Consider the following 12,500-nt stretch of genomic DNA (forward strand, 5'->3'; position numbering starts at 1 on the left):
ATATATATATATATCTAATAAATATATATAAATATATAAACATATATAAATATATAAACATATATATAAATATATTATATATATATATATATATATATATATATATATATATATATATATATATATATATATAATTTTTTTTTTTTTTTTTTTTTTTGTGTGAGTTATAACTAAATGAAGTTTGGGATTACATTTATGTATTACCAGAGGTGAATGAGGACTGTGGGGACATTCCCCTGGATATGCGGCTTATTTCACCCCGACCCCCTACCAAGGCCCCTATATCAGCTTCCTCCACCCAAAGTGATGTGATAGACTCAAGACAGTCTCATGATTCTGACCGCACTGTGTCACAAACCTCAGGGTATGTACCTTTAATAACTGAACTGGAGCAAAGTTAAAGAAAAAAATATCTGCATGCTTGATGTGACAGTTTGATTTTAACCCAATGGCGACGGGTCACGGCTATCCCCGTCATAACAATACGCACGATGTGCGGCGTGCGGCTGTCCGCAGCGGCGCCGCGCCAAAACGCCCCGAGGCAATGATTCGGCTTGATGGACCGATATCACGCGCTCGGAGTCGGCGCGCTGCCGCCGTTCGCCAGAGCGTAGAGTTTTTTTTAATTTGCTATACCCGGCGCCATTGGGTTAATTGGATTCTAACATACTTTGCATATTTTGTCTTTAAATAATATGTAAATAAAAAAATGTATTAGTTCCTCTTTTCTGAAGTAATGACATTTAATTTCCCATTAGGTCTGGCAGTACTGGCACTGATGATTCTGAGCGCACAATAGCAGGTCGTGTAGATTCGCAAGATTCCACAGTATCTGATGGAGAAAATGCAGATCCGCGATGTACTCGTCAGAACAGTGTCAGTAGTGTGTCCCAGTCTCTCCGAGAATGGGATATTCCCTACGATGAACTTGATAGAGGAGAAGTCATTGGACGAGGAAGATTTGGCATTGTATATTCAGGAAATTGGCATGGACAAGTGGCTATAAAAGAGTTGCGAATGGACTATGTTAATGATGAGAAAACTCTTGAAGCATTTAAGGCAGAGGTGAAGGATGAAAATCAAGTTTTAGTAATTTGATACTGGAATATATTTTCATCATTGTATTTTTATTTGCTGGATTGTTTTATTTTACAAAAAGAAAAGAAAATGAGTCAATCCAATAGTGTTCAATACTAGGCATATACATGTATTTAATGGGAAGATATTCTCTACCACTCAACAGGTGAGCACTTTCCGCAAGACCCGGCATGAGAATTTGGTCCTGTTCATGGGTGCATGTATGAAGCCCCCAAGACTGGCCATAGTGACAAGCCTATGCAAGGGCATGACACTCTACAAACACATTCATGTACTGAAAGACAAATTCAATATGTCACGCACCATCTTGATTGCTCAGCAAATTTCACAGGTAACTTGCTTAGCCATCAGTATCTTGTTAAATATGGTTGTTGTCATTGATATTATTGAGCTTAGTACTTTTTGGCAGGTTAGCTTCTATTTTGTATCATTTTGCTAAATCTAGATGAATTTGAATTTCACATTCTGGTGATACTTTATCTCTCATAACTCAAGGTATTTAAAAAGATGTATAGAGAATACATTGTGCCAGGAGAGAACAACTTTTACTTTTTTATTTGGTTTATGACTTTTGGAAATCTGATTCTTGTTACAATTACACTAGATTCAGATATTAACCCATTGCTGCCGTGATCCTGACTTGGGCTTGCTCAAGTAGCCATCGGGTGATTTCAATCTTTGTTTGCCATGCATCCTAGTTCCTAATGGCTTTTTTTATTATTATTATTATTATTATTTTTTTTTTTTTTTTTCTTTTACAAAAGCATGATAAGATCAGAATTTTCAGCCAGCTTTGGAAGGCTGTATCTCTGCATGAGGATATGTAATATTTCTGCACTAATTAATGTTCCTTTAAGGACATATAAACCCACACAGTGTTAAGACAACCTTAACTGTAAACTATTTGTTGACACTTGGGTGCAATTAGTTAATCGGTAAGGGATGGGAAGATTCATGTTTGTGAACAGGGCTGAAGATAGTATGAATTTATAATCATCACTACATCTACTTTACTACCCTTGCTCATTTATGGGCATTTCTTCTCAGATCTTTTGTTTTCTTGTTAGTTTTACATCAGAGAAGATAATTGATATTCCTTTTCCAGGGTATGGGCTACCTTCATGCAAGGGGCATCGTTCACAAGGACCTTAAGACCAAGAATATATTCCTGGAGAGTGGCAAGGTTGTCATCACAGACTTTGGTCTCTTCAATGTTACGAGACTCTGTCACGATAGCAGGTTTGTTTTTGTCCTTTACTCAGTAGACATTATCATGTTCCTCTTTCATTTGAAGGAATGTCTGTATATTATAGAAATTACAGGCTAGATTAGGTCAGAGCTATTAGGGCTGTTAGTCTTTTTTAAAAGAGTATTTTTCAGATGCATACTTAACCCAATGGCGCCGGGTATAGCAAATTAAAAAAAACTCTACGCTCTGGCGAACGGCGGCAGCGCGCCGACTCCGAGCGCGTGATATCGATCCATCAAGCCGAATCATTGCCTCGGGGCGTTTTGGCGCGGCGCCGCTGCGGACAGCCGCACGCCGCACATCGTGCGTATTGTTATGACGGCGATAGCCGTGACCCGTCGCCATTGGGTTAAATTTGGTAAGTTTAGTTTGAGGTTAATGTATCAATAGAGATAGCGAGTGGTACCTTCAATTGAAAATTGGTTATTAGCTCTCAAGTTAGGTATAGATAATGGTAAATTCGAGACTACTTCCAAAAATCATGTCCAATAAAATAGTATTATATGTTTTGGGGATTCACAAATATCTTCTCTGGACTTTATAATTTTACTTCCTTCATGATTGACTATCTTTTATGAGCATAGGAATGTTTCCTATATAAGAAGGAAAGGAAGAATGGTGTGGTGTAGGTACAATGGCTGAGTATGGTTAACTAATGAAGCAAAACAAGCAAATGAGGAACAAAACTGGTTGGGCAAATTAGCCTAAACTCCTTTACATTGAGTGCCTATGGTGCTCTTTGTTATTGAACAGTTGCAACTACGATTTATAGCTGAGCTTGATACATTCCCTGACCTGCTTGTCCTTTTCGGGTAACCACTGGGTAACCATAATAATCAGCTTGTAACTGGGAAATTGGGAAATCCTCAGTTGTTTTTTCCCCTCCTCCTCCTCCTCCTCCTCCTCCTCATAAACATGTCTGTTTGGAGGTTTAATCACTATTGCACTATTTAATAAAATTCAGTTATCAAGGTTTCTTCTGTTTGGTTTCAGACGAGGCAACTGGTTAAGTATTCCTCCTGGTTGGTTGTGTTATCTCTCCCCTGAGGTCATGAGAAACTTGCGTGTGATACAGAAACAAGACGATGGCCTTCCTTTCACCACATATTCAGATGTTTATTGTTTCGGGTAAGTTCCTGTAATAACTATTTCTTTAGATAGATGTAGATAGTTTGAAGCTGCAGATTGAATAATAATATCTTTGAAAGTTTGCACAGTGATTTTAAACCTTAGCCTCTTTATATATTAACTCAAACTTCATATTTGAAAAGAGAAAATGTCTTTTAATTATGTAGGTACATAAGGAATATATTTTTTAATGGATTTTGACAATGCCTTGTTTGATTTCACTGACTCAGGGACAAGAAAATATTAGATCCTTAACTATTAATTATTAGCAGTCTTTAACTACATTCTGCTAGGAAAATATAGTGGTACACATAGATGGTGCCACAAGTGATTTGCAACCAAGAAGTCAACTAGTACACCTTGTTTTTTCACCTTTCCTCGAGTTTTTTTTAAATAATGCTATCATTATTGATGCTGTCAATCTTATAGACATTATAATTTTTTAAATGTTATTGTCAATACTAACAGCAATATGAGATAAAAAAAATATATATATAAAGGGAAATCATGGAAAAGCAGAAGGTGAGACAGGTAGTACAAGTAATTGACTCATTGGGGATTAAGCACTTTTGGAGCCATGTTTGTGTAAAGATAATTGATAAAGTAAATTCACAGTGGGTGTGGCATGTACCTATGTGCCATCCCTGGTGGCAGCAGATTAAATAATTGTTATCTCTCTTAGTGTGTGGAGTGTGTGCGTGACGTAGGTGTGTGGAATGTGTGCCTGGTGTGGCTGTGTGGAGTGTGTGTGTGTGTGTGTGTGTGGCTGGGTCCCTGGGGTAGGTGCGTGGTGTGGGTCTCCGGGGTAGGTGCGTGGCATGGTCGCGCGGAGTGTGTGCTTGGCGTGGGTGCATGGAGTGAGTGTAGAGAGTGTGTGTGGCATGGGTGCATGGAGTTTGTATGGCGTGGGTACGTTGAGGGTGTATGGGGTGGGTATGTTGAGTTTGTATGGCGTGGGTACGTTGAGTGAGAGACAGACAGACAGACAGACAGACAGACAGACAGACAGACAGACAGACAGACAGACAGACAGACAGACAGACAGACAGAGACAAGAATGAGTGTGTGACTGTGTGTGTGTGTGTGTGTGTGTGACTGTGTGTGTGTGTGTGTGTGTGTGTGTGTGTGTGTGTGTGTGTGTGTGTGTGACTGTGTGTGTGTGTGTGACTGTGTGTGTGTGTGTGACTGTGTGTGTGTGTGTGTGTGTGTGTGTGTGTGTGTGTGTGTGTGTGTGTGTGTGTGTGTGTGTGTGTGTGTGTGTGTGTGTGTGTGTGTGTGTGTGTGTGTGTGTGTGTGTGTGTGTGTGTGTGTGTGTGTGACTGTGTGTGTGTGTGTGTGTGACTGTGTGTGTGTGTGTGTGACTGTGTGTGTGTGTGTGTGACTGTGTGTGTGTGTGTGTGTGTGTGTGTGTGTGTGTGTGACTGTGTGTGACTGTGTGTGACTGTGTGTGACTGTGTGTGACTATGTGAGTGGGTGCATGGAGTGTGTGGGTGTGTGTGTGTGTGTGTGTGTGCGTGTGTGCGTGCGTACGAACGTACACACATTTATTGGTAAAATTAAAATTATTCTTTTTATAACAGTTGAATTTAGTAAAATATTTCATTATGAGCTTAAGAACGTACTGTCTTTATATCTGGAATTCATATACAGAATAAAATGATCTTCACTGGTATAGGATATTATGTACGATAATTCTGAAATGTGAATTCCTCAAGTACAGCAGACATCTCTTTTTGATATACATGGTAACAAAAAATAAGATGGGTAAATTGTCTTTCCAGTACTGTGTGGTATGAATTATTATGTGGTGAATGGCCCCATAAAGGCCTTCCTCCAGAGGCCATAATATGGCAGGTTGGACGTGGAATGAAGCCTTCCTTGGCACATCTGCAGGCTTCACGGGATGTTAAGGTAAGAACTTTGTGGATTGTGATGGTATGAGATTTAAGTGTTTAGTTGGACACTTGCATTTTAAAAAAGAAGAAAGAATTTGGTATTTGCTTTTTTGTTTGTGGAAAGAGGGAAACAAATATATGATTTTAGAAAAAAGTGATCTTATACATGAGATACTATTGATACAAACTGATCTAACAGACTTTTAACCCAATGATTAATGATTTATGTACTGTCCCCTGTATTTTTTGGGGGGAATTTTGTTACATACAGGGGGCACCACTTATGCTCACCCAACAAGGAGTCTATCAGTAGGCCCTAGTGACCATGCCTAAGTTCTCCAATCCTTGAATTTGAAGGAAAATGTGTTTTTTCTTTTGAATTATATTAATATTGATAATGTTTTTATTCTTACTGATGTTATGATTATGAACTTAGGAAATTATTTATAACATTAAAGACAATAAAATAATACAAAAGAAACTTTCCAAGAATTAAGGAAAAGGGTATAATGGTGAGATAGATAGGACTAATAACTGACTCTGCTAACTAAGCACTTGTAGAGCCATCTATGTTTAAAGACAATAGAGAAACTTATATTACAGTGGGTTTGGCATGTCTTCTTGCTATCTGTACCAATTGGGTTAAATAGCCAGCTAATTAGAATAACAAAATTGTAAATTTCTTAGTATATATAATATGTGAACATAGATTAAAGCAATTGTTTTAAAGATAAAACCAACTCAATCCTTTTGCACCTACATTTATGAATAGATTACACTAAATAACCCTTTCCCTTTGGAAGGTATGTTGTTATACAAAGCTGTAAATGACTATCTGGGTATGTAATCACAGTTTATAGGCCTTCTTTGATTTGGATTCTTTACCATGGTGCCTGGATACTTTTACAGAATATAGATTGAAAACTAGCACCAAGGCCATGTATGTCTGTATCAATAATAAACCAGGACTTTATTGAATGACAACATGGGTGCTGGTTACCCACACTTGGCACGTTACAATCCTATCCCAGAGTTTAGACCTTTTGACTGGATTAATAGTTATTATGGTAGCAAATGTCTTTTAGTATGTTATCGTCATTGGTGTCATTATTGTTGATTAGTCAATTTAGATATACATACATACATATTTACTTTTTTGTGTTTAGGGGGGGGCCTGCCTACCTGTGGATGTATTTGTTAATTTGAGATTAATGTTGCATTATTTATTTTGTGATATTTATTTTTCCATCCCATAGGACATACTCATGGCCTGCTGGAGTTACCGGCCGGATGAAAGGCCAGAGTTCTCCACCATGTTGAACAGCTTGACAAGGCTTCCTAAGAAGCGGCTCCACCGCTCCCCTTCCCATCCTATCCACCTCTCACGTTCTGCAGAGAGCGTCTTGTAGACATCGGATTTCAAGTCGTGAAGACATGATGCAACTGTGGTTGAATTTGGAGAGTAAGTCACCTTGTGCTGCAATATTCAGACTTTTATTTTTTTCTGATGTGTTTCTTATTTTCTTTGTTGTCTTACTTTGTTCCAATGAATTTTAAAGCAGCCAAAAGTGAATGCAGCAAGTGTGCACAACACTGATTTGGGATTGGATGGTGTTAGGATAAGCATTTTTCCAAATATGTTTGTCCTTAGAGAACATGCAGATAGGATGTAGAAGCACAAACCTTCTGCAGTTTTTACTACTAGTGGTGGGTGACAAAAGTGTCACTTTTGTTTTCTGTTAGGAAATTAGATTTTGTGCTCAATTTTGCTCTGCAATTTTGCTGCTTACTACTTTATGTTTGTAAAATCTGTATAATGAATCTTGAAAGTAAGACTTAAAAGGGAAGAAATGAGAAACTGTAATAAGTATGTAATAAGTATTTTTTCTCATACTAATGGAAATTCTGTTTATTGGGAAGATGATAATATGTTATTTATTCATAATGTACTTTAAAAGAACCCTCCCAGTACAAGAATGCTTGGTATCAACACAGAGTAAGCATGTATTCTTGATAATGTAGTCTATTATATGAATCCTTTCTATTCAAGCTGTTTAGTCTAAATTATAGTGTTGTTTTAATTTATTGATGGAAACTTGAATTTGAAATTAATATGCATGCGTTAGAATGAAACAAAAATATTTATAAGGAATATGAAGCAGTCGGGTAGTGACTGAGATCAGAAAGTTTAAAACTAGGAAGAAGTCTTTGTAAAATGGTTTCCAGATTGAAACAACTTTAAACTTACTAGTTAATAATACAAGTCCAACATTTTCTAGTCAGCCAATGTACACTAGAGAGTTTCCTGCAGTAGATCAAGCTATATTTATACATTTTTTGATAAGCACTCATGGACCTTGCGCAGGACTTCAGTGAGGTAATTATTTGTGTTGTGAAGTAGAAGTAGAACAGATTCTGAAACACCAATAGGCAAGTTGTGGTAAAACAGATAAAGAGATGAAGAACATTCACAGGGCATTGAGCACTTCACCATTTAATTGTCCAGAGTGTGTCACTACAGCGTTTCAGAATTTGGCCAAATGTACTTTGTCAAGACCTGCAATATGTTGATGATTGCTTGTCATATCATGTATGTGATGAAAGGAGTTGTACTCCAGTTTAATTTTGATTGACCTTGAAGAACCAGTGGGTGGATAGACTTAATAGGTCTACACAGGATGGAAAATCCATAGGCCAGTCAGCAGTAATGCTGACATTATTTTGAGCATTTAACTTGTATAAATTGACTATGAAGTTTGTTTTGCCATCAGAGAGGCCCCACTTGAGAAATAATAACTTGTCAAGAAAAAGTATGTCAATTATGCATATGATTGGCACTGTCTATGAAGGAGCAGACAGAGGTACTACCAAGACAGTGGGCAAGGTCACCAAGCCATGGCCAGTAGAAGTCATGACAAGAGGCCAAACTTTCTTGTCTGGTAAAACTCAAGTTGATTTGTAGTGTTCCAAATGCAAGAGTCCACCAACATCAGTGGTCTGCATCCAAAGATCCATTAATATCTTGATAAATAAAGAAAAATTACATGTCAATTGTATTTCAGTGTAAATGCACAGCACCTTATTAAGCATTGTCAATGCTGTTACAATATTGTTTAGTTTCATTTTATTATTTGTAAATGAGATATGTTTAACAAGTGATAGAGTTTGAATTCAAGTCATTATGATAAGCGTCATTGATAAATTAGCCTCTAAGTGGCTACTGAAACTATTTATGCACTCTTCAAAGTCCAGTTTTCGCTGTGTTATTGTCCTGTTTGTAATATTTGTAATACAGTTGAATCTTGGTAATTTCATCTACTGATTTATATACTGTTTATTCATTCCAACCTGTATTTTCCTTACAGAAGCTTTGGATGAAGAATGTATTGAGTGATTGTATTGCTTTACAGTTTGTTGCCACAGATCCACAGTTGGAGTTACCAAGTTTTTCCTGTACTTGTATGCTCTTCTATCTTAGTGTTTTCATATGCATCATGTGCTTTTTTGGTGGAGACTGATGAACAGTTTTCCTTCATGACACTTTCATTCAGGATGTGTTCTAAAGGATCCACTAAAGTATTATTACATTATATTTGCAAGTCGATGTTTACTTTAGCATTTCAACTGCACATTTTCTCTTCCTCTCCAGTCCTCCTCCAAGCCATTCTCCCCTCCAAAAGCCTTTCTATATCTGAACTTAGAATAGCACCCTTCATCCCCATTCCCCAGTAACTATAATTGTAGGACCACCACAGCCTTCTCTGATCCCTTCATCTTTGGTCCTTGTCAGAAGCTCAAGGCTAATACCTTGTACCAGTATACCTTGTTCCATCCTATACCTCTGTCCTGACCTCATGACCTCAAATACATGTTCATTTTCTCTTCTTTTTCCAGGTTAATTGATAACACAAATGGATACTTATTTGTTAGATATTTTTCTTAGTTTTCTGATACAAGCTTGAGGATAGTTGTGAACCAGATCTTGTTTTTAGTATACATGAAACCAGTGGATGACAGATCTGATTGACATCCATCTCTAAACTTGTAATTGTGACATCAAAAGAAAACAGAACTTGTATATTGCAGGTTTCTGTTGATATTCTACAGCATAACATGTTTGTGGAAATGTTTATGTACTTTCCCAATGAGAAGTTCAGACTGTATTAACCTGGCTATTGAAGTTTATCTCTTCATAAGATATTTCACGTTCCATTTGATTTCACGAGTTTATAATTTGTATTTAAAAAAGTGCTGTCTCAAAGGGTCCAGGCTGGATTTTTTTTATGCCATTCTTCACATTTATTTCCTCAGATGTTTTTACCCTTGAGTCCTTAACCAAGACACGGGTTCCTCATTCACGGGCTCCTCATTAGGTAGGGTTGTTGCTGTATCCTTGTTGCTGCTCGGTGTTTTATATGCCAAGCTTTTTTCTTGTAGTAGGTGTTTATGTATGTGTGGAGTCTGTCTTCAGCTTTTTCTCTTAAAGATGATGGTGCAGGAGAGACTCTAGGGAACAAATTTTGTGTTGGTATCAGGTTTAAGGCTTCCACCTTATCTATGTAGATAGGAGTGTGGAACTTACCTTCCTGACCACCATAACTGTTTCTGTGTGACTTGTCCTGCTGTCTAGTTTTGACTGTTGAAGGCTGTATTGCCTGGAGTAGTTGACAAAGGGGCTTGGCATCAAAAAGTAATCTTGTGTTCTCTTCTCTTCAAGCTTGGTGAAACCCTCAAAGTGTTCCCCCAATTCTCTTTGAGGGCTCTACTAACATTATAAAAAACCCCAGATGCACTGGTTAACTGAGGTAATCCCCCACCTCACTGAATCATTGTACCTGGGCTATGTCTCTTAGCTATAAACTTTACTGTAATTTATTTTGTGACTTTGTACCTGTGATTTTGGGTATAATACATACTTTGTATTGGTTGTTTTATCTACTATTTTTATTATTGTTGTTGATGTTGTTGTTATTATTATTATTATTATTATTATTATTATTATTATTATTATTATTATTTTTATTTTTATTATTATTTTTATTATTATTATTACTATTATCATCATTATTTTTATTATAATTATTATTGAATATTTCTATGATTTTATTATAATTAACTATTGTGAGGATTATGATTTATTATTTATGGCTGTTATTATTATTATTATTATTATTATTATTATTATTATTATTATTATTATTATTATTATTATTATTATTATTATTATTGTTATTATGATGATGATGATGGTTATTATTATTATAATTATTATTATGATGATGATGATGATTAACATAATTGATAGTATTATTTCATTATTGCTGGAAATTTTGTCATTATTTTTATGTATTAATTATTTTTTAGGATAGTTACTAGTTACTTAATGATAATATTAGTTATTATTGTTAGTAAATATAATATTTTTATTATCAAATATTTTATTTATTGTTATCATCTCATTATAGTGGTTGTCACTGTCATTTTTCTCTTATTGTAGCATGCAACAGGTTCTTTATATCTTGTTAGTTTGCAATAGACATTTATGACACTTTATTTATGTGTGAAATATTCTTACATTTTTTTGAATTTTTATCCTTTATCTTTCATCTTCAACATCTGTTGTTCTGGTATTGTGCTGTTGATATGTATTTTCAGTATATCTTGTATTTCTGTATTTGTTATACCTGAATATAATTTACTTTAAATTTATTTATTTATTTTTCTCGTATTTTCCATCTAGTGCCCCTTCTAGCAGATGTCAGGCTCCCTTACAGCCCATCCTCCCTCACCTCCATCCGTAAACACATAGGAATCCCAGGTGGTGGGAGTGATGTTGCCCCCTGGAGTGGCTTGCCCTGACAGCCTCCCCCCTTTTAGGGTTTGCCTCTTGACCAAGGGTTTAGCTGTTAAGAGCATCAAGCTCCAGGCTTCAGTCCTCAACGAGTGTCCTCATGAGACAATATTTCTTCTCATTTTTTCTTGGTTTTCTTTTTTCAATTTTTTTTTTTCCTTTTTTACTATTATCACTGGTTTATATAATGTGTATCTCTAGATTTACAGTTCATTAATATTATGTATAATACTTAATTTATTTGTACATACTGATGTGTCTACCAAATATAGTTTGTATATATTATGCATTAATACATAAGTCTTTTTATCATAATTTTGGCCTATCATAAACCTTGAATAAACTAGATTTATAGCCTAGCTTCATATGTAAAATTACCTCTTATGGTACATTTTACACTCAAATATGCTTCAGTGATATTATGTTCGTTGAAATTGAAAACGATAGCAGATACCTACCCTGAAATTGATAATCAAATTTCATTAATGTGGAAATGACAAAAAAAAAGTGCCAAAAGAAAGCAGAAGAATTACTATCAGAAAAAAAAAAACTGACCTCTTAAAAAACATACCATGAAGGAATGTGATTAATTAGAATAATGGATTTTAAGGTAGAAAATTTTAAATGAATGGGAGTAATTATAATTTGTCAGTATAGCATAGTACAATATTAGTGGGAAGTAATATTTCTTTTGCTTTGGTAAACGAATACGGTTTTGAATTGCAGTTCTTACATTTGTAATCTCACAACCAACCCTATTTCCCAAGAAATGCTTTATTACATTGGCAATTAGTTTCAATACTATTTTGCAGATTATTCAGGTGCATTCTTAGTTTATTCATTGTACATCCTCTAGTTGCTTTATTAGTTTAAAATGCAGTACTTTCCTTACTATAGGCACTGCACTATAGTAAGAGAGTCAAACCCTTGTACCAAAGCTAAGTAGCTGATTGGTTCATATACAATGTTTTTTACTATAAATTAATTCTGTGTTCAGATTTTATGATCAGACGTAAGTGTAACAATGATAAAAGCTGATTATATTTTAACAAATAATTAAATGAAGTTATCAAAATATTTAGCAGACATACATCAAACCACAACAAAAAACAACAAATACAGCTCAATATACAGTAAACGAATGTTGTATATGCTAGTCGTATCTCAAATCATTATGTGACTAATACAATTCTATACCGAAAACCATGTGTGAATGGGAGAAGAAATGGACATGCTGATGGAGAGTTAACAGGGCTTTATAATGCCTAAAACCCACTTG

General features: G+C 35.6%; 1 protein-coding gene across 6 annotated transcripts in view; it reads left to right on the forward strand.

The window, feature by feature from the left end:
- LOC125031937 (kinase suppressor of Ras 2-like) overlaps nucleotides 1-11,536 on the forward strand; it is a 38,433-nt gene extending 26,897 nt beyond the window's left edge. For 5 of the 6 annotated variants that reach the window (XM_047622948.1, XM_047622949.1, XM_047622950.1 and 2 more), the window contains 7 exons: nucleotides 208-364; nucleotides 759-1,065; nucleotides 1,244-1,429; nucleotides 2,204-2,337; nucleotides 3,341-3,475; nucleotides 5,257-5,386; nucleotides 6,627-9,855. In XM_047622948.1, coding sequence (XP_047478904.1) covers nucleotides 208-364; nucleotides 759-1,065; nucleotides 1,244-1,429; nucleotides 2,204-2,337; nucleotides 3,341-3,475; nucleotides 5,257-5,386; nucleotides 6,627-6,779 — 1,202 coding nt within the window. In that variant the 3' untranslated portion in view covers nucleotides 6,780-9,855. Of the gene's footprint in view, nucleotides 1-207; nucleotides 365-758; nucleotides 1,066-1,243; nucleotides 1,430-2,203; nucleotides 2,338-3,340; nucleotides 3,476-5,256; nucleotides 5,387-6,626; nucleotides 9,856-11,110 lie in introns of those variants that run through there. The other variant, XR_007115526.1, reaches the window with a different exon arrangement.
- Nucleotides 11,537-12,500: the final 964 nt, after the last annotated feature.

The sequence above is a fragment of the Penaeus chinensis genome, chromosome 13 (assembly GCF_019202785.1).
Source record: "Penaeus chinensis breed Huanghai No. 1 chromosome 13, ASM1920278v2, whole genome shotgun sequence".
Classification (NCBI taxonomy): Eukaryota; Metazoa; Arthropoda; class Malacostraca; order Decapoda; family Penaeidae; genus Penaeus; species Penaeus chinensis.